Source organism: Argiope bruennichi, chromosome 5, assembly GCF_947563725.1.
Source record: "Argiope bruennichi chromosome 5, qqArgBrue1.1, whole genome shotgun sequence".
NCBI lineage: Eukaryota > Metazoa > Arthropoda > Arachnida > Araneae > Araneidae > Argiope > Argiope bruennichi.
This window is the reverse complement of record NC_079155.1, coordinates 45,348,962-45,373,347: the sequence shown is the minus strand read 5'-3', so window position 1 is coordinate 45,373,347 and position 24,386 is coordinate 45,348,962. Positions and strand designations below refer to the sequence as shown.

The following is a 24,386-nucleotide window of genomic DNA, read 5'->3' as shown; positions in this document are numbered from 1 at the left end:
TTAAAATTTACTACATTAGATGAAAAGACACAGGATTGAGACTAGATGATCTTCAGTCATATAATTTCTGTCATAATAATGGAAACTTTCAGATTTTTATGTGCTATTTCAGTATTCCTTTAGCTCATTTGCAGCTAAAACTGTACACAAGATCCATTAAATACTATACTACTAATTGAAATATGTGGTTGTCTCCCATCTTTACGAACTAAAACAAATAAGTGCACACTATGGTGACTCCTGCACTAACAGAAAAGCAACATTTTGAACTAATATTTTTGCTTCATGACAATGGCTAACAATCTAAGGGAAAAGTAGCAGTATTCCTCCTCCCCTTCAATAGCATAGCTTCACTATAAAAAGTTTTAATATATCCTTGTGTTCATTTAATTCTGATATTTAGCAGATTATAAAGATAATAATTTTTTAAAAAATAAAAACAAAGCAGTGAGAATTTTTTTATTGTATAGAAAAACAAAGCAGTGAGAATTTTTTCTGTATTTTAGAAGCATATTGGCAACTCACTAAACCATAAATTTAATAAAATGGCTATTTTTAGATTTACAAGTACAATTAACAATTACAAGATTAACAAGGAACATATTTTAATTAAATTTCTATACGATAACTGAATGTTGATGAAATTTTAACCTAATTTTGTATAACATCAGTTTATTAATTATATTTTTAATACTGAATGTTAAAAAAAAAATTGAAAAGATAAAAAAGATTTTTTAACACAAATTTTAGAAATATATCAGTATGATTTATAAGTTTTTTTTTAATGCATACACATGTATTAGTTTTTTATGAAAATTTCTCTTTGTAATGGAAAAATCATTTTGGAATATAAAAAAAAATCTTTTGATAAGCAAAAAAATTAACATTTACGTTTGCCTAGTTATTATTTTGAATTAGGAGTATATTTAGTATGTAATATTAGTTAAATGTATTTAGCTAATATTATAAAGGATATTTATAATATAGTTTATTAGTTAACTATATTTATTAGTTAATTATATCTAACTATATTTAACTAATATTATATTTTAAACAGGAAGTTATTTAAACATATAATAGTTATTATTTTTGCAATAACTTTAGTAAGGGTAAATTTGGTTTTGAATTGGTAAGCATTTAATAAAATTTACATATTTTACCAAGATATTAAGTATTTTTGGGTTTTTTTATTAAATTTAACTCATTAAACAAAATTTAAAAATTTATTGTGTTATTTGATTTGTAGAAGATCCTTCATTCAAAAGCGAAAAAATTAATAAATGTAGAAAATATGTGAAATCTTAAAAATTTAATTAAGTGAATGATTTAGAATTTTGCATTAAATTTTTATTCCTTTTTGTTTAAAATATTTCTTTTATTTGATTACCTACTCTATATGTTTTCAAAATTATTAATTGACATTTTTAAAATTGAGAACTCATATTTACTACATGAGTGAAATAATTTTTAAATATGAAATTATTAATAATTTTCTTGTATTTTGTAAGGCAAAATATACTAAATGCAATACAAAGCTTCGGTTTTAATTCGCGTTTACAATGGGAATTACTAAATAGAGCTCAAAGATCATATAATTTCATCAAAATCATTATGATAATAATAATAATTCTTTGATGATTTGCAAAAGTAATTCTTTGATGAGATTATTCTGAATACGATTATGTGGTTCTTCAACAGTTTTTATACATATCCCAAATCAGAAGCAGATAGTATAAAGTTTTTAGAAACTTGTCTTTTACTTAAGTATATGGAATAGTTTTTATATGAAAAACTTTTCTATATTCTTATTTTGATAAATACGTTACTAACAAGAACAATTTTATATTATGAATAATTTCAATATTAAGGAATTAGCCTAGAGTTTTACTTTTTACTAGTTTACTTGGGAATCTTACTTTTCAAACAATTGGTTTGGTAAAATTTTATATTAAAAAATTTACTAAACATTTTCTTCCGTTCTTCGTTAATTATTCTACGATACTTCCGGAAGCTTCGTTCGATTTTTTTTTCTATCAAATCAAAATATGGCACATTATAAAATGTTTTACATGTAAAATTGAAACGAATAATTATAGTTCCGATGTTTTCGTCACACCTATCGGATGTAGTATATATCTCAAATAGGCTTGCCTATCTACTTCATTGTTCTTAATGTCTTATTTCCATGTTTAGTTGCATTCGTAAGCATTTACCCAAGTCCTGCAAACTTGACATTTGACATAACAGCACCAATAATATTTGCATTGACATCTGTTAAACTTTTCCATTGTGAAAGTCCTGTAACCTCGACCGCAGCACATGGAATCACAACCATCTGTTCCTTGGGATGTGTTGTTGCAAAGCCTGTTAGAAATATAAAACAAATTTAACAACCAGATGTATTATAATAAAATGTACGTATATAATATATCTTTATATATATGAATTTGAAAAACTTTGCTGAACGCGAAAATAAATATTTTCATGTAGTAAATCCTGCCTCAGCACTATTTAAAAAACATAATTGTTTACAAAACGATTTTATTATTTTACAAGTAACAATTTTAAGAATTCCAAGTCCAGTTCTACAAATAATATAAAAAAGTAAGACATCTCAATTTCGCCAAACGATAATTTTGGAAATGGGAAATAAAATCATAATTTTCAATCCGAAAACAATTTTGCCATTATTTAAATTACACAACCAGATATATTGTAATAAAAGATATATATAAATTTGAAAAACTGTGCAGAATGCGAAAATAAATATTTTATGTAGTAAATCCTTCCACATCACTAATTAAAAAGTGATATACTGTTTTACAAGTAACAATTTCAAGATATTCTAAGACCAATTCTATAAATGATATAAAAAAAAGCAAGACATCTCAATTTCGCCAAACGATAATTTTGGAAATGGGAAATTATATCATAATTTTCATTCCGGAAACAATTCTAATCATTCTAATGATGTTTTATTCTCTGTAGAATTTTCTCATATATTCTTCAGTGAAACTCGTTCATTCTGCTATTATTCTTAGTTGTTTCATCTTGAGTAAGTTATACAAAATGAATTTCTTGTAATTATGTAATTGTTTAATTTAATAACTAAGTTGTTTAAATATAATAACTATATTTTTTAAGTCAATACCTATATATTGTATTTTTGATTTCTTATTAGTAAATAGTATTTATAAATTATATTTAAGTGTTTAATATTAAAATCGGAGATAAAATTAAAATTTTAAAAATCTTTTAAATAAATAAATTTTGAATAGTGAAGTGTTTATATTTATGATAATTGCTTTATTAGAAAGGATTAGTACAATTGCTTACAACAGAAAATAGTGCACATAAGCAATTTGATGATTCATAATATAATCCAAATAAATAGTTATATTTTTCAGTAAAGATGCGAGAGTGAATACAATACAATGAAATGAAAATTGCATAGTTTTCATATTTTTAATTTTTTTAAAAACATTATGTGTATAGGCTCCCATACAATTTGCAAATTGATTCATGCATGATTAAAAATATGCAAAATGTTCTACAGAATAGATCGTTAAACTAGCACTACCAAATTTGACACGTACTCATTTCTTGATATAGGTGCATACTTAAAAAAAAAAATGTTTTTGAAATTTTAATTCGATTTTTAACTAAAATTTAATTAAGTTTTAAGGGTTTTTTTTACTTAGTAAATTAAGAATATATCATACTTTTATATTCCTTTAAAAATCTGAGCTAAGCTTTATTTGATATTAATTTTTTTTATATACAATTTTTTTAATTTAATAAATATTAAATTATTTTAGAGTAATTTTTTTCATTATTTTAACTTATACCGAGGATTGGACAATGTAATATAATCTTTATATGCATATTATCATTATTTTATAATTTTGAATAAATTTTAGAAATAAAATCAAGTTTTAAACATTCTTATGCTATTATGTTTTTAAGATATTCAAATTTTCATTTTTTTTTTGTCCGTAAGCACTAAAATTCGAAATATTTTATACAGATATAATGAAATGCATTCCGTATAACTTTTTAAGTGGTTTAATAAATGCTATATCTGCATACTTTCGTTTTCATATAATTTGCATTTGGAATATTCTCATTTAAAAACAAATCTGCATATTCTAAGGAAAGTGAATTAAATAGCATTAAACGGCTTTAATTTTTAGCATTAACGTGTTTTTTTTTTAATTCTTTTTCTTTCTTTTCTTTTATTTATTTATTTTTTTTGCCTGAAGATATAGCGGAAAGTTATTATATTTTTGCTAACACGAACTATATTCTAAATAATAATAAAAAAGAGTTATAATGAAAGATATTATGAATGTTGCTATAATTTTTTTATTCTTTTCAATAGTTTTGTAATGTAATAAATTTTCACATTAAAATTAATAAATTTTGTTCAATATCTTGCCTATAATTTTAACCGATAAAGTAGTATCTTTTAATTTTATTTAAAAAAAACAGCCACCTTTGTCGACCAGCTGCTTCATTGAGATTAATGTTCCCTAAAATATTCATTTAGTTGGTATTAAGTTCGCTAAATATTTTATGTAACATGTCTCTTAATAGCTTCTTAAGAAAAACATTTTTAAACTTCAAATTTCTATAGTCATATAGCTCATATTACTATAGAAGCCTTACGCCGTTCTGTTAATTACGGTATGTGTCTCTCTAATTTTCTGTCAGATACCGAAAATTAATTTGAATTTCAGATTAAAGTGGAAATTATTAAACTTTAATGAACACTTTTTTTTTTTTTTTTTTTTTGATGAAACCAAGCAGGTTTTTCGTAAAATATGTATACAGAGTATAGAAACGTTCGGCATTGAAGCCTTACAGAATAATTTTCATAATTTATTCAATATTTTAAAGTATTATTCAATTAAAAAAATGCTCTGATTCATCAGTTTTGCTTTCAAGAGGATTTATATGGCGTAAATAATATTTTATTTTGTTTCGGTCAATAAATATACTTCAAAAAAGTATAAAATTTATACAATCCTTTGGTTTTAAGAAATCATATTCTATGAAATATTCTTGGCATTTTAGCTTTTAAATAACAACAATAATAACATTTCTATCTGCTGCGATTAAATCTAACCGAATTATGAAATTTTGAAAATTACTATTTCAGAACAATCAACATTTTCATAATTTTATACCAATCAACCTAAGGAAAATTCCGGGCGCTGATTGGGGATATTCTTTAAGATGGTCGATGGAGTGGTCTAAAATCGCGCATTTTTATAAGATCGTAATATCCAAATGTTCAGAACTTTTGCAAGTTTTAGTAGTAATAAAGTAAACCATTCTCTTTATTTAAAATTATTCTTTGGTGACTGGCTAGTTTACAGGAAATATTAGTTAATTTTTTTTTTTAATCCTGTAGATATAACTTCATATCTATGATCCCGCCAAATAATCAGTTTTCAAAGCTGTGTTATTTTTATTGTCTCTTACATATGTTTTATTTTTATTGTGTACATGAGCCATGCTAATAAAAATCAGACACATGATCTCATGGCGCTATTAAAAATTTAAGTATCCAATTCATCTAACTTCTAAAGTTTGTGATCTTGTAATTTCATTTTTCATACTTCTCGTAAATTACACAGACATTAAAAAGAAACCTTGTTTTTTAGCTTTCAACAATGAAAAGAAATCACTCGATCAGATAATTGATGAAACCATGAAAACGGTTTGAATTTCAGAATATAATGTAATCTATTGTGGGAATTTAGGCAAAAGAAAATCAGTAAAAATTCCCACGATTATTACATTTGTATCATTAAAAAGAAAATTTATTTATATTTTAAAACAGTGCAAAATTTATTTTTCTGCAGTAATATTTTTGGAAGTTATCGCAGAAAAAGACCCGAAATTCTGCTTAATTTTTAATGAACTAAAATTTTAAAAAAATCTCTCTGATGTGTATATTCCCGACTTCTATGTGCAAATTTAATAATTGTATTTACAGCTACCAAATTCGTACCTCTTTACCAAAGGTCTGGCCTGAAGAGCGCCAATACACACACGCACGCACGCACACACATACAATCATCTTTATTATTAGTACAGATATACATGATCATTTTGTTAAACTCTTAACTAGAGTAAAATACTCAAATATTTTCTGCAAAAATGATTAACATTTAAAGTTAGAAAATTTTTAGTAATTAATATTTAAACTTATAAAAAAATTCTTCATTGTATGAGGGAAATTAATTGTAAAAATTTGTATCGATCTCTTAACAATTTCGCTTTTTATATCCTACATAGGATAACAATTCGATTTAAATCGATAATCGAATTAATATTATTAATCAATTAAATCACACGATTTAATCGATTAATAATAATAATTCGATTTAATCCAAATATTTTTTGATATCTTTTGCAGAAGATTATAATATCTATAACATTGGGAGTAATGTATACAATAAGAAACCTAACAATACAAAAAAAAAAAATCAATTATTTTGCAAACAATATTTTTAATCCTCCTAATATTATCCTTTAAATTGAAGTCAAATTTTTTTCTGTTTTCGAAATTTCATATTTGTTTTTCTGGCATCCCTTTATCTTCTCAATGACTGTCCTTAGGATACATCGAATATTATCGATATTAAAACGGTCGCTATCCTAAGGACAGACTTAATGACACATATTAAAGATATGAAATTATTTTGAAAGTGTATCGGATAGTAAGTTTATTATAAAACTTTTTAAGATTAAAAATACAGATATTATAAAAATGACTTTCGTCTGATAATATGCAAAGGATTCATTAAGGAAAAATGTTAAAAATTTTTTAGCAATTATAATCTCATTAAAATTTTAAAACACTTCTTTAATAAATCACTTCTAATTTAGAAATAATTACTTTTAGTGCGTAATTACGTCTTTCTACCTAAGAAGTAATTACATACTAAATTTGGTAGTTCTGAGTTCAGCGATCTGTCCTGGAGATGGTTTCGTATGCCTTTAAGCATGCATGACTCAATCTATAGATTGTATGCAAGTCTATAAGCATTATCGTGTTAAAATTTTGAACATTGAGAATTAAAAATGTAAATGTAAGCAACACAATTCAATACCATTCCTGTACCAATTTCATGACGTAGTAAGATTTGAAGTAATTAATGTGATTGGTCTTAAATTTTTGTTATATAGTCTTTTAAAATTCATTAATTTTGGATGTTAGCTCTTCATGCAACATATCACTTTAGGGCATAATAGACAGTTATCTAAACCTAAAATTAAAATTGTAAACTTTCTAGGAAATGTCCTTTTAACTAGGTTAACTGATTATTTTAAGTTATTTTAGACTAATTGTTGAAAGCTATATATGTTTATCCGATTGCACATTTAAACAATTTCAAATGTATACATTTTTATAGTCTAGACAAATTGAATTAAAACAAGGAATTTGAGCAATTGAAGATTTTTCATTATTGATTCTTATTTTAGAAAGCTAATTTATTTTAGAAATAGTTCAACATTCAACCTTATTAAATTAAATTATTGAATCCTTATTCTCAGATACGTAATCTGATATTTAATTCAGTTTAAAGGAATGTTAATGTGAATTTTTATCACTAACAATAAAATTATTTCATTTTACAAATATTTGATATTCTGATTCTAAAAATTATTAATATCATTTCAAAACTTTCTCAATTTTAAAAAAATGATATTTCATCAAAATTGAATGTTATGTATTTTAAATTACTTCAGTTATAATAAAAGGAAACGATATAATAAATATTGCAATATCATAGTGCTCAAAACTAGTATATTAACTTTGTAACAGTTTTATAATCACTGAATGCATCAGATAATCTAAAAATGTTCTGCTGTCATAAAAATATTTTTTATTATTATTAATTTCTTATTTTACGTTTACCTTCTTTGCTTTCTTATTTTTTATATTTAATCATATAATTTTGATGTCAAATGAATTGATTCCATTCATCATATTCCGTACTAATGCGTAAATTTCAGGGGTGTTTAGCTTACTAAATATAGCCCAAAATGATGAAAGCTAATTTGTTATTATTGTTAACTTGAGATTTTGCGAAATTTCATACAATATATGTGAACTGAAAAACGGCAGCTATTGATATTCCGATATCTTCAGTCAAGTACATCGAATGTAAGAAAGATAATCCTTAGATCGTGATTAACAATCAAGAAACGCCACTTTCGCGTCTCCAATCATCATTCTGAGTAGTACTTGCAAGTGTCAAAGATGATGAATAACATACCGGTACCAAAAAAAAAAATTTTATTTGCGAATCGTGCATAACACATTATTTTGTATTAAGGATGCTAGGCATTCAGTGCATACAGAGTATATTAATGGTTTTATGCAACGCCTCGAATCAGAAATTTCAAGTCTTTTTTTTTATATGACGTTTTTCATTTAAAAAAAAAACAAGAAAAAAAGAGTGTTTAGGGGTTTTAAAATCGGGTATTGAGATAACGTTAGTGTGTTTTAAAATTTCATCTCTTAATATATCTATATTTTTAAATCGCAAAATACTTGAAATTTTAAAACTGCGAAGACAATAAACTTAAGATTATCAGCATGGTGATACCTGATTTTGAGATTTATCTAGTTAAGAAATTAAAATTCCAATTACATGCCTACATTTTCATTTTAGAAGAGTGGTGTCACATTTTTCGGAATGCATTTTAAATCACAGATGGTAATTCCGTTTTAAACACTTTAGATGACATTTTATATGTATGAGTACGAAACATAAAAAAAATCTCTAAGCATTAATTTTCATATTTTCTCTGAAATAACTACAGTTTTCTTGCAAACAAAATCAAAGCGAACAGAATGCTTTTGTTATTTCAATGAATTAAAAGATAGGAAAATAAAACGAGGTTTTGCTATTTAGATTGAAATTTGAATTTTGAAATTTAGAGCAAAACAATTCTCCGTGTGTTTATATGTATGTCTGTCTTTTGGGGCTCTGCTAGCTAACAGTTTAAAATGGATCATCCTCATTTGGCATAAATATGTTTTTAAGAATGGGGTTAAGCACCTCGGAGCCATGTTTTGAAATTTTATTCAATTAAAAATTAAAAGGGAATTTGATGTTTTTCAGCGAAAATTTCCGAAAATATTAATACACAAATATAATTTTTACAACATTTTAAAATAAAAAAAAATATATGTTTTTAATGATGTCAATTTAGATATCGTACACTTTTCAACAGAATTTTAACAATTTTTTTAAAAAATATTTTTGCATAGTTTTCAACAAGATACTTTTCATTGTTACAATGAAATTCAAATTGCTTTCATTGCTTTGTCAATTATTTAATCACATGGTTTTCTTCCATACTTGAAAGCTAAAGAAGAAAAATTCTGTTTATCATGTTCCAGCTTATAGGCATAGTTAAAAAAATGAAGTTTCAATATCGCGAATGACAATGTGCAGTGAGAAGATAGATTACGAGAACAATTATATTTTTAATGCTAATATTATATGTTAAGAGTCGATTCTATTTGGGAATGTTAATGTGCGTATTTGGCAGATCAGATATACAGGGTGTTTATAAAGTCCCGGACCCATTTTGATGTTTAATAACTCATAAAATAATAAAGATAGATTTAAATTAATAACATAAATGGTTAAATAGACTCAAAAAGTTTCATGACCCTTGTCAATGAACTTTCATGTGTGCCCACTTCGTCGCATGGAGAATATCAAGTCGATAGTCAATTTCACGCCAGGTAGCGACAAGCATGTCGGCATCCACAGAGCCATTTGCGCACATTATGGCGATTAACAATGCCAGAAACATGAAAGGATGCTTCATCGGAGAACATTATGCTCTTCAGAAAATCAGCAGCATCTTCTATCCTCCTTAGCATATCTGTTGCAAAGGCCATCCTTCTAGGCCTATCGTTCGGTTCCAAAACTTGAACAATTTGAACTTTGTATGCATGCAGTCTTAATTTTTTCTTAATAACCTTGTACACCGTCGAAATTGGCATATCCAATTCTGTTGCCGCTGATCTCACAGATATTCTAGGATTGTGTAAAAATGTCTCTTTGACACGCTCAACATCAAAATCACTTGTGCAAGAACGTCTGGAACGTTTCTTATCTTCGATACTTCCAATTTCTAGAAAATTCTTTTTCCACCGCAAGATGCTGTTTTTGGATGGAGGATCTTTTTGGTAAATTCTTCTGAAATTTCTCTGTTCTTGCACTATCGATTTCATTCATATGAACCACCATAAAATCTGTGCTTTCTCTTGTGGTGTATGCATTCTCCTTAATATCCGCTCGAATAAAACATCACATACAAAAGTACTACATAGAACAAACACATCAAAAGTAAACATAACATTGCAATAGTTGCCAAAAACAAAAGAGAGAAAAATGCAATTAATCAGCAGACAATATTTAGAAAAGTACAGATATTTAGACTGGAAAATGAAATTATCTGAAATTAACCACATGTGCAGACGATATTTATAAAAGTAAAAATATTCAAACCTGAAAAGGAAAATATATGAGTTATTCCATCAATAAATGCCATAAGTTTGTTTATATTTTTATTATTTTACGAGTTATTAAACTTCAAAATGGGTCCGGGACTTTATAAATACCCTGTAAAACTAATAAAGTAAACTGACTTTAATACCTATCACAATTCGATGCTTAAAGATATTGTTGAAAGAATTAGGAATATCAAGTTATGCATCACATTTAATTGAAATTAATGCAGCCAACTAGTCGTCAAAGACTGCTAATTTCTACTAATTGTAAAGATGAATGTTAGATCTCCAGTCACGAAATTTGACACATATATATTTTGCAGGATGAAAAAGTGCGCTTCTGAGAAATTTTTTTAAAATTTTTAATTAATTAAAAATTAAGCCAAATGTTAGCATTTTTCACAATAATTACCGAAAATATTATAACACAAAAATAAATAATGCACCGTTTTAAAGTTTGAAATATTGTTGTTTTAATTATTCCAACTTAATAGTCATGAAATAGTCTTAATAGTTTTCCAAAATTGAAATAATATATATGTCTAATTTTCAACAATAGATTACATTGCTGCCCTAGAATTCAAATCGTTTTCATTGTTTCTTCAGATCTTTTAATGGCGTGATTTTCTTCCATTGTTAAAAGTCAAAGAAGAAGGATTTTGTTTAATGTCTATGTAATTCACAGGACGAGTAAGAAATGAAAATTTACAGTACTGTGAATTTAGAAGATGGATAAACTGAACAATTACGCTTTTAATAGCGCTATAATGTTATGAGACTGGTTTCCATTAGAAAGGTCCATATAAGCCATAAATAGAATATATATAAAACAACTAAAATATCATAACTTTAACATCAGGCACTTTGGTGGAATCATGGATATTAAGTTATGACTTATCTGAAATTAGATATAACCCATACCTCCAGCAAACCAACTGGTCGCTAGAGGCGAATAGTAATACATAAATGAAATTAATTCTTCACGTGAACATATCCGGGGCGCCATAATAATTAATTTTGGAATCCACTGCACATTTTGTTTTACTGATCGTTGCATTAAGTTGCGATTCAGTTATGCATTTCAGCTAGAGGACATTAAAGGCGATGTTCAGTAAATCCAATCGCGGAACTATGTATCGGTTTTTTGCGATCAATTTTGATTTGAGAAATAAACCATACTTCGTAAGCTTAACCCTCTTTGAAAAATTAATAATCCAGGCAGGATTAGGAAATTAAGCGTTGTTTTTTTACCATTTTGTCTCTAAAAAGTTAAAACACAAAAACTTACAAAAATAATAAATTTTCGCATTCTACGATAAACTTATAAGAGATCACAGCCTCAGTTAGATGCAACTGGAATTTTATCTAAATATCTCCATTTATTCCAAATTCATATTTATGTATTGAGTATCTGACTAATATTCCCAGTGTTGCTAGAGATGAAACTATTTAAACGATTTAACGATTAACTTTATAACGCGATTATTTAATTAACTCTCAAAAACCTGCATACAAGTTCAGCTTACCTCTTATGAGCAAAATTTTAGGTATACGTCGTATTTGAGTATATGAAAAATATATCTCATTAATATTAGCACTTGATGGAGTACCAGTTTATCTGTAACCAAGCGTTTTCCAAAATATTATTTATATAAAATATTACCAAGTTATTGCTTTTATTACTTTCTACTACTGCATGCAACTTAACTTTAATTAAAAGAAGAAAGCTTAGTGTACCAAAATTGTTTTCAGTTTTTTGAAAAATTACAAACTGTTATAAAGCGAGTTTTGAAAATTCCAGAAATCTTATGTTACTATTTTTTGATGAGTGATTACAATTAAATGAAACATTATGATTGACAACTTAAATATACATTTAATGCTGCATATGACTTGGAATGTAAAGTAGCCATTTGAATGTTTTCCATCTCAATCTCCAATCTCCATAGAAAAGTGGTCAAATTTTTATGTAGATGGAAACTTGAAAACAATTTCCAAGTTAAAAGAAATTTTCTTTTAATATCAGTAAGATAAAATTCTTATTTAAATGTGTTTCTTTTCTTAAATATGTTAAATTCGTTTCACCAAACATATCTTAATCGTCACCATGTTCTTTATCTGTTCTTCAAGCACAATGAAAACATAATTTTTAATTGTTAAGAAATTAAATATTTGATTCACAATCTCGAAATCTTTTCCAAATTCTTCCTTCTCTTCACCGTATTTTAGAAAAAAAAATCTATTAAATAGTTTGGATTGTTAAAGGAAAAAAATAAATAGGCGCTTCAATTTTATTTATGTAGATTATTCAAAATACCATTAGCAAGGAAAACAAACGTAATAGCTAAGCTGCTTTGGTGAAATTCAGCTTTTGCATCGAGGTCCGAATATTTCGATTGTATGTATTAGTCATTTGCATCTCCAATATTAGTCGCATGGCTTTAAAAACGATACATCAAAGTAACAAATCAGAACTAAACAAGAAATTATATAGTCTATCAAAATTCGGAAATATTCTACGTATTTTGTATAAAAATAAATTTTATTTTTAAAAGTTCAATCATTTTTAAAGCTTGATTGATTTATCAGAGGGCAGTTTTTTTTTTTTTTTTTTTGCTTTGTTATAAAAAAAGTTGCATGAATTTCCCAGTTCACCAAACAAGTTCCATGTTCAGTTATTATTTTTCCATTTTTCTTTGATTTTGCAGTCGGTTAACCGTGAAGCGTGAGATGTATTCTTTCTGCTTCCTTTATTGAAAACATTTTTTTTCTTTTTTTTTTTACGATTCAAATATCAGCCCGTTTTAGAATAATAAATAAAATGTGTACTATAAAACAATCCTTTGGAAACCCATCATTCCCTATTTAACGTTTTCAGTTTTACCATTTCATTCTACGATTTAATGATGTCAGACGTAAAAAGTGCCTGTTGGGAAGATATTGAATAAAAAAGGGTGTAATTTTTCTCGGATAATAACACAGTTGAATAACAGATCTCTTTTTTTGAAATGAAATTGATAGATACAATGTAGCAATTTTTAATATCCCTTGTTATACTACTGCTCAAAGTTTTACTATATGATTTTATTGCTTTCTTTTTATCACACCATAGTAAATCCTGAAGTTGTAATTGAAATGACAGGGAAAAAAATCAATCCTTGTTGGATTTTCCGGTTTTGTTTCATTTTCACTCATTCGAAATCTATATGTTTGAACTAAGAAAGGAAAACAACTGAGTTTTTCCTAAAATATACTTATAATATACGCATCGGATCGAAAATGTAGCTTTTTTGTTGGTTGATAAGAATATAAATTTAACAATTTTAAATACAATGTTCTTGACACACACACACACACACACACATACACTTTTGTTTAAGGAGCATTATGTCATTGGAATATTTCTGTCCATTATGTTTATAATTATTATAAAAAGATTTGCGAAACTATAAAAAGATTTTATGACATAATTTATTCCTTGTACTTATTTTGAGTGCACGCGGAAAATAAACTTTCATCATTTAATTCAACATTCAGTACATTTTTTTAAATTTTCATACCTAAGAAATTCCATTACTGTCGCGATTTAACTTTCTTTTTATTTTATTCATAATGCCAAGTGCAGTTTTTATTCCTTAGTGGGCAACACTTCAGTACCCGATTCATATCAGGTGCATATTTCTATCAATATAAAGATGAGTGTGTGTCTGTTGGTCTTCTATAGGCTAAGCCGTTTGACTTACAACTACCAAATTTGACAAATATATAACATGGAGCATAGTAATATGCAACTCGAAGAAATTGTTTTGAAATTTTAAATACAATTGTAATTAATTAAAAATACAATCGAATTTCGGCGTTTATCCAAGATAACTTCCCAAAATATGTGTACAAAAATGAATTTTTAACCGTTTGAAAGTATAAGATTTTGTCTTTTTAATGATATTATTTAAATATTCCTGCAAATTTTTTTCTGAATTTTAACGATTTTTTAAAAATGTTATTTAATTTTCAACAATACATTGTTACCATGATATTCAAACCGTTTTCATTGTTTCATGAAATATTTAAACACTTGATTTTTATCTGTTGTTAAAACTACAAAAGAAGGATCCTATTTAAATCTGCGTAGTTTACATGAGAAATAAAAAGGTGAATTACAATACCGCAAAGTTTAGACGATAGTTGAATCGCATATTTACGTTTTTATTAATGCTATGATATTATAAAAGACCAGCTATGAATTATAAAAAGACCAGTTCTTTTATATTATTTTATTTATTTACTTATTTTTGTAGATAACTGACTGATTGACATATCAATAGCCCTGATAAACTTTGAATTAAAGTATTTATATTATGTTAAGATGTTTAATTTTTAAATTTAAATTTTAAGTATTTAAAAAAAAGGCGAGGTATTGAAACCAATTTTCTTCAAAGTAATTCGCATTTAAATCTTTGCTATTTCTATTTGTTATGGTATTTGTTGCTTGTATAAAATACTAATATAGAGTTTAAATAAAAATTAATTAAAAAGTAACAGGTTCTGAAAGTTGACGAAAGGACTCCAGAGACTGGGATTTCCCTACAAGAATGCAACTGAATGTACGTGCTATTTTGGCATTGAAAATGCAAGTTAAAAAGAATTTATACAGAGTATTTGAAAAAGAAAAGTATTTCGCATGCTTTTTAGCAATATAAAATGCGATTTAAAAAATTTAAATACAGCTTTAGAGTTATTAACTCTTTGATGACTATTCAAACGGTTTTGGTTATTCAGATAATGGCAATTCACCTGCAAAGCAATCTTTCTTTGCTAAAGGGTTAAAACTGAGTACTCACCTTCCATGAGTACCAAGTGATCCTACTCTGTCATCTCTGAGGCAATAATCAGGAGACTTGGCTACAAATATCAAATCATTTTTTTGATACATAGAGAGTTTCCCATTCACTGGCATTAATTTGTATTTAGATCCGATCTGACGTTGTTTTACTTCGGTTGCTATATAATACTTCCTTTTTAATCTATCACTGATATCTGATAGTCTTGGCAATGCTTTCCAACACGTTTTGATGTTACAAGATCCGGAGACTCCATGGCATTTGCAGTCTGTTTGTAGACTACTGCGAACAGCCTGAAAAGAGATTTGTATGTATATTAGGCATTCAAGAATAATCTAAAACAAATTGCTAAAGCTCTTAAGGGGCTATAAGACCTTTAATAGCTAAAATAGATATCAAAAGTTGGTTAATTGCGACTCTTCTGAAGTAAGGGGAAAAAATTTAAACTTGGTAAATTTTTTTGCCACAATTTTGTAACGCATTTAATCTTATAATTATAAATTTTTAAGTCAGCGAAATAATTTTTATTAATTAAAATATATGTACAAAAAAGTGTTCCGTATAAATTATGAAAGACAGAATTTGCTTGCGCGTAAAGTTTATCAGAAAATAAGTAAATTTTACTAACAAATATTACACCAATTCATGCAAAGTGCAATATTACACCAATTCATGCAAAAATCATGCAAAATGATAAATATTTTAATAGATTTACTACAATTATTTGACTTTTTTTATTTTGTTAAAACATTATAACGCTTTTAAAAAAGCATTTTTAGCATATCTGCAAGAACTGAAGAAAAAAGAAAACTTTACATAATAATGCTTTGATTTTGCATAATTTTCTTTATTATGTTTGTATAAGCATACATGGAAAATTTCACATTGATACAATGAATCCCTTTTATTAAATTTTGCGTGAAAGCTCTGAAAATATAGTATTAAGAAAAAATGACTTTAAATTTAAATTAAACTTCTCTATTTATGAATACCATAATCACATACCACTGACCTTCACATTTCGGAGTGAAAAGTCAATAGTGAACTTCATGTTTTTAGCTATATCTTTTACGTTAATTAACGTACATGCATGTGCAATATCTTAAAATGTTCAAAAGGGTTTCGGCTGTCAAATGAAATCATAATTTTTAAAGGAAATTAAAGGTTTAAAGATCTTATAAGCCCTTAAATTAATCATAGTTTTAAATATGGAATTTCTTATTGAAGCAAATGCATTACATAAGAAATTTTAATAAGAAGTTTATAGAAGGGGAAAATATGAAATTGGACATACTCGGTGATACGTTCTGTTACAAAGATGAAACTAGACTCTTATGCCATTTTCCATTTTTATTATCTGTCTAATTATATACTTCTCAAACATTTATGAATTCTTAATTCAACAATAATTAAATAGATATTTTTTCAAATAAATTTGAAATGAATGATTTAATGGAATCCTGTGGATATTGGCTTAAATTCAAAACTCTCATTCACAAAATAATAATAAAAAAATATTTAACTGATTTTCAAAAGATTATAAGTTTGTGAATTTTTAAATTTTTTTAATAAACAATTGCTGAAATTTGAAACGAATATAGTTTGAATATAAGATTGTTATGCTGTCTCATTATATTTTACAGTTCAAAAGTCTTTTGAGAGCGGGGACGATCCACAGGTATTGCATTATCATTTGTATTTTTATCTCATATTTTTTGGTGTTTAAAAAACAATTTGTTTCGTATAAATTTTTTTGTTATAAAGAAATTGTACTTTAGATTTCTGAAGTATAGTGTAATATAATCACTACATTTTCAGAAACATTTATCAAAATTTGAATTTTGGCCAAACTTATATATAATATAGCGATTTTGTTTCATTTAAATTTGGAACTTATTACCATTTTCCACTAGGAATAAGAAAGCTAAGTTACAGCTCTGAGTTCAGACAACGTGCAATTAAATGTTAGATGATGCGGACAATTGAGTTTTTTTTATACGGCTCTGATTATCTTTATGGGCTTGATGCCCTAATAAAGTTTCTATGCGTAAAACAATTGTAAGCGTACTGCGATATAAATGTCTATCACAATTTGATGTTTTAAAATAATTTGTTGACAGGGCAATATAAGATTATGCATAGGCGATGTAATTGAAATTAAACATGGTCAATACTCCTGATATCAATATTCCTCCAAAGGCGACTAGTTTTTATTAAGAACGTCCAAACCTATGTTTCTGAAAACCACTCAGATTATTAGAACAATGTTTAAATACTACTATTCTTCTTTCAAATTTCAGTGTCAGTTTAATATTTGAAAACTTTGTTTTTCTTCCATGGAATGCTAAAAACTTTATTTATTTACTAGCCGCCTTTGGCGACCAGCCGGTTCGCCAATCTTAATGTTCGTTAAAATTTTAATAATTAAATATTTTATGCAATTCCTACTTAATAAAGTAGGAAATATTCTTCATCAAAATATTTTAAAACTTCAAATTTTGATTGTCATATAATTCATTCATAATATTATAAAGGCCTTCAGTCATAAAGTAATATGTATCTCTTTAATTTTCTGTTAGCACCCGTAGAATGTATGCTTTAAATTAAAGTGGAAAGAATTAATCTTCAATTAATATAATAATATTTTTTACTGAAACAAAGCATTTTTTTATAATCTGATTACTGAAAATAGAGTCACTCAGCGTTTAAACTTTATGGGCACTAAAGAATATCTTTTTTAATTTATGTAATATCTCAAGGGTTTGTCAACAAAATTTTCTTAGATTCATTATGAGCAGATCGATTAATTAACAATGTTTAAATTTAAATGCATCAAACACTAAGAAAATAAAACGAATCGTTTAAAATAAACGGTTGAAAACAGGTTTTAAAAAAAACTACTTAAAAAACGATGCACTTAAAACTATAAGCATATACAAAAAATATATAACTAACATAAATACAATTTACTTACAAAAGCATGCAACTAACCTAAAAATAATTTAAATCATCCATTGGTAACGGTTGTCATGGCAACAATCAGAACAGAATGCGCATGCGTGAATTTTCTTCGCCAGTTACGTAACGCAAATACGTGATTTTTTCTACGCCAGTTGGGGTAACGCTATGCGGATTAGAAATTTTTAATTTCCTTTATTCTGTTTTATTTTAATTCAAAAGTACTTCTGAATGAATCTGAAAGATCGATTCATTAACAATGTTTAATTTTAAATGCATCAAATATTAAGAAAATAAACAGAATCGTTTGAAATAATCCGCCGAAAAATGTTAACCCTAGCCTCATTACTGTTGGGAGAAAAAAAAACTGAAACCTTACTCATTTGGCGGTGGGGAAAATGGAAGATTTTTTTGACGGAAAAGTTGGCGGTGGGGAAAATGGAAGATTTTTTTTAGCGGGAAAGTTAGTTTTTAATTACTAATTAAAATTCTAATTAAAAATTCGAAAAAAGGAACCCCAGCTGCACATTCCCAACCTCCAAGGTATACATGTACCAAATTTGGTAGCTGTAGGTCAAACGGTCTGGCCTGTAGAGCGCCAACACACACACACATTGAGCTTTATTATAAGTATAGATTTATTTTGGCTTCACATGTCCTAGATATATATATATATAATAATAATATTGAAAAATGAAGAAAAAATGCTTTTCTAAGCACATTTAAATCAGTAAAACAGTATTATCGACAAACAGTGCTGATTTAATGTTAAAATTTTTTAGACAAAAAAAAAGAAGAAAAATAAAAGGGAACAGGTTTAATGTCCTGGTTACATGTGAGTTACCTCTTCCAAAAAAGAGAAACTGAAACTATGATTGATCTTATTTTAATAAATTCAGAATCGTCTGCGACTTAAAAACACATTTAAGTAAAGATATGATATTACTTACATATTTCATTTCGAAGATTGGCATTTATTTTCAAATTTTCTTGAATGGTATTTTTTACGAATTAATTGTTTATTATTTATAATGTTGTACTTATTACATTTATTAAACAGTTAACTTTCATGTGTTTAAAAAAAAAAGTTAGTCTCTTTCTGTATGCGCAAGATCTCTTTAGGGTGCATTCTTCTCTTATTCAAAATGGAAAGTATTTAACATTAAAAATCAAACAAAGAAAAAGCAATAAATTTTCCTAGACAAATATAAAAAAATATAGTAATAATAAAATAATCATCATCATGTTTTATAGTCTTTTTGTTCCATTATAAAGCCACTGCCATCGCATATAAAGAAATATTCCTTCAAACTATTAAACAAAAAAGGGCTTGTTCATTTCCTTGAGATTACATTCACAAGAACAACCCTATACAGGGCTAATTGAAAACTTAAACAAAAATCGAAAATCCGCGCCTCACTAGCCTAAGGGGGGATTGGGTTTGATTGAAAGACGCAACAAGAAAGGGACAGCAAAAAATTAGCGCGCGTCTCAATCCGCGACAAAAACTTCACTCTTTTCTCGAACGCGGTGGGGGTCTGCTCCTTTTTTTCCCGCGAACCGTCCTCTGTAATTTCTTCCCGCACAACACTCGAACACGTGTGGTCCAAAGGGTCAACTTCATTAGAGCACTGGGGCCCTTGGTCTATAATTAGTGAAACTCAATAATTTAATCTGCCCGGTTTCCCGCCGCGGGCTGATTTATGTGCATTTGCCTCCCTGGGTGGCAATGGCACGTGAGAGAAAACGCTGGTGGGCCGACGAGATCTCTTCCCCTCCCTCTCACACCTTCCGTGCTAGAGGGTTGCTGCTCGATTTCCAGGTAATGTTCTATCAACCTGGCGCAATTGCATGTTGTCTTCTTTACCGCAAGAACGTTTGAGAAAAATGCGTCCCTAAACGTCGGAATCGATTCTTGTTCTGTTGAGGCAGACGATAAAAATATCAATTTGTTGTTTTGTCTTCGTTCGAGGTTACAAAATAGATTTTTTCCCCATCGACCCCCTCCAGTTGCGCTTTTTTTAAAAACCTGTGATTTGGATTGAAATGGGAGATGTTTATGAAAAATTTTATTTATCGAATTTTATATTGAAGAGTTTTGTGATATAAAATTAGTATTCATTTTAAATTCATAAGCTACTGTTTTGTTCAAAGAAATTTATTTATTATTTGCTAATATCGCATCCTGTTTATGTTTTTCTGTTTCCTTTGTGCAGATTTTTGAGTCGATTTTATTTCGTCCCTTGTCTAGCTGAATTTCCGGAATTACTTAATTTAGAAGGGAGTAGACTATTAAATGAAAAATTTTAAACCACCAAGGAAAAATATTTTTCGCCCTCAGCGAAGATTTAAATTTATTTAGTATTTGATAAACGAAAAAAGAATTTTTATTTTTTATGCCGCTCGAGGTTCGAATAATTCCAAAAAGCTAATTCATCAACGAAAATAACTTTTTAAATATAAATTTTTATAAATTAAAATTGATTTCATAACTATCACAAATTACCGAATATGCCATTTTTGATTTTGGCTATTATTTAAAGGCAAGTTATATTCATAGAAAGCTAAACGGCAATGTATCTCGTGATATTTTGAATGGGAAAACATCTATGCTTTGACTCTTGTTATATTGCCATGTACTTTTTCCTAAAAGGGCAATTTTTTTTATAAATGAACTTTTAACTTTTGAAATCCTGTAGATATTTTAAAATTCAAATTCTAAGTAGCATGTCTTAAAAAACTTCATGTTATACTTTCAAAATATTCTTTCCTTCCTATAAAAGAGAGATAGAGAAAAGAATAATGCCACATTCTTTCTAAAATAAAATGCATTCATCGTTTGGATTAGTGTAATCCAAAATTCTACCGAATTGAAGACATTTCTTAATTCAAAAAATATCATCCCATAAGAGTATAAAGTTACAAATGTTAACATTGCCATGTATGTAATAAATTAAATGTGTTTCATACTTAAATGTGTTTTTTCAAAAAAAGAAAAATTACTTAAGTAAGATTAAAAGTAAAACTTTGGGAAATTCATAAAAGAATTTCTGTGTTTCGAAATTTGATGTAATTAGTTTTAATACAAATATATTAAAACTAAATATTCTGGAATTTTGAAAATTAAAAGTCATATAATAATCAAACGAAGAAACTGATTTCTGTTTTGAAAAACACCATTTTTAATTATAATAAAAAATTATATGAATTAAATGCATTTTACTCGAAACAGATGAAAAAATAAATACAATGTAGTAAAAATATAAATATGTATATTTTTTTTCCCCTTGAAAAGCATTTCCTGTAATTTTTCCTTTGTAATAAAAAAAATATATATTATTTACTTCTTAAGCAAAAATGGCTATATCTCCATTTTTATTACTTTTTAAGCAAAAGTCTATAACATTTTTCTCCAAGTCACATTATGAGGAAAAGTTTGAAATTTCTCTTATGAGAAAGTTATGATAAATAATAATTCTCTATCAGGTAAAAATGATTAGATTTTCAGTAAAAATTACTTTCTTCGTTGAATTAATTGTTAACAAAATTAAGACTAATGCCAGAACAATTTTGATTTACAAACTATAAATCAGAAACAACTTAAAAAAAGAAGATATGTGAAATCTCTTTTGAGTAAACACTGTTTATTGATTAAACATTCGATTTACATTACAATAAAAAAAAAATGTTTAATTCAATGTCTTTAAATACATCCTATTCTCTATTTGAACTTAATATTTATTCTATATAAATAAAACTGAAAATTCAATCTTTTTATTTCCTGTAAAAATATAAATTCTTCCCATAAAATTCAGACATTCCTCAAATTTTTCTTGCAAATAATGTGAAATTAGGTGACAATTAATAAAATAGTTATTTTTTTTAAATTACAAACTTCATTTCCTTTGAGCATTTTTAATATTAAACCCCCAAATATATACCTTTCAAAATTTGTTTTATAAAGGAATTTAAAATAGTCAAATAAAGAAAAGAGAGTTATTTTAATAAGATTTATTTTACTTTTTTAGCATTTTAATATTTTTCATTTCAGTTATTTTAAAATTCTTGTTACTTAAAAATTTATTTGAAATTTGGTATTTCTTTTAATGATCGATGGAGATTGAAATTCTCATTTAAAAATTATTACTTTCATATTACATGTTATAAACGCATGCTTAAATGCTACCCAAAATGCTGGATTGTGATACATTTTTTGAAAATTATAAATAACTCATAGACACAAGAAAAATGTTTCTGAGGTAAAAATAATGTGATAACAATAATGTGAAGTAACTAATGTGAAGAACAATATGCATCCCCCCCCAATCAGAAACTACAATATTGTAAAATTCATTGGAGTAGTAGGCTGTTTCATTTTAAATGAAACTAAAGTTTCAGATGATATTAAATTATGGCTCTTTTAAATGCTAATATTAAATATATATTTTGCTTTTTTGCAGAAGACGGTCATTTTATGTTGTTGATTCATTATAAAGAAACAATAATCTTTTTTATAAATAATTTTATTCTCCAATATTAAAAGAAAATATTGTAGTTATCAAAAAACTACTAACTCGATACTTTGATGAATCTGACATTTCAGGCTTTCCCACATCCGTAAAAAACATTTTCGAAATTATATTTGTTTCTCTATCACTTCATTTGCCTATCTATCTTTCTACGAACGCGAACACAACAACTTTAAAAAGTCTTGAGCTAGATAAACGAAATTTGGTATAAATACTTTGAGGATTTCTTTCAAATTTTGATCAAAATCATTCAGAGGAAATCTGTCTGCTTGGCTGTATGGGTATAAGTAACCACAATAACAAGAAAGATTGAAGAACTAGATAAAAAAAATTGGTCACAAGTTAAGCATTTAGATTCAGTCAAATTTGGAATCACACCCGTCAAATGTTTGGTCTATATTTGTATATGCAAGTAAACGCGTTAATCCAAAATCGTAACAATTTAGATAAATGAAATTTGATTCGCACCTAAAATGTAGATTCTTGTCAAATTTTGAACCAAATCTGTTTAAGCATTTATCGTCTGTCGGTCGGTATTTTCGTATGCATGAAAAAGCAATAATTTACATAAATAAAATTTGTTGTGTGATCTTATGAATGCAATTGTAATTCTATGTCAAATTTTGATTTTCATCGGTCAGATAAAAGACATCCAAAATACAAATTTGACTTTCTAACACCGATATTAAATATATGCCACAGATTAATCGCCAAAAATCATGTGACAGATACAATAATTTATGCCAAAGATCAATATTTGATAACTATTGTTCGCCAATGCTTCTAAGACATTTGCGGTCTTATCCAAGGTCCGTAATTTAATACTGTTGGCGAGAAAAGGGCTAACATCTTTATCAGAGAGTAGGTGAGAAGATCACTCAAGCTAGTTTTCAAAGTAATGCGAAAGAAATAATATATTGAGTTGTATCAGACTAAATAAAAATACTGCATTATTCCAGAATTAATTATCGATGTTTGCAAAATAAAATGCCATGATTTTGCTCAGAGAATTATTTACAATTGCAATTTTCAATAATGAATTCGGAATCCATTAAATAATAATTGATTTCTGATTTAATAACGAAATAAATTAATCACATTTTTTTCATTTTGTTTAAAAGTTTAAGGAATGCGAAGTAAAAAATACAGAACTTTTCAAAAGAAAGGAAAAAATACTGATTGTGAAAATGTGTTCCTAAATGACGTTTTTAATTGTATTTAAATGCAATGTTTGCAAAAAAAATTGATGATGCAAATACTTCATCTCAGCAATACTTCATGTAGATTGCGTTAAATTAAAACATACATATCAAAACTTTGTATGCTCATTCCAAATAATACTTAAATATCAGGAATAAGTAATTAAAAAAACGAAGCATGATATTTGTTGACATGATGATGATGACCTTTATTTTAAGAAGAAAGCAGAGCAAATAAAAGGAAAGGTTTGTGGAACAATTTAGTACTTGAATTATACACACTGCTGTTTATATATTTTTATGGAAG

The 24,386-nt window shown here is 26.8% G+C and overlaps 1 protein-coding gene across 1 annotated transcript in view; it reads right to left on the bottom strand.

Moving 5' to 3' along the window:
- Positions 1-1,541: 1,541 nt before the first annotated feature.
- Positions 1,542-24,386, bottom strand: part of LOC129969227 (protein Wnt-11b-2-like) — an 87,841-nt gene continuing 64,996 nt past the window's right edge. Inside the window, exons 4-5 of the mRNA XM_056083688.1 lie at positions 15,394-15,686; positions 1,542-2,364 (exon numbers count right to left, since the gene is read on the bottom strand). Coding sequence (XP_055939663.1) covers positions 2,190-2,364; positions 15,394-15,686 — 468 coding nt within the window. The 3' untranslated portion in view covers positions 1,542-2,189. The remainder of the gene's footprint in view (positions 2,365-15,393; positions 15,687-24,386) is intronic.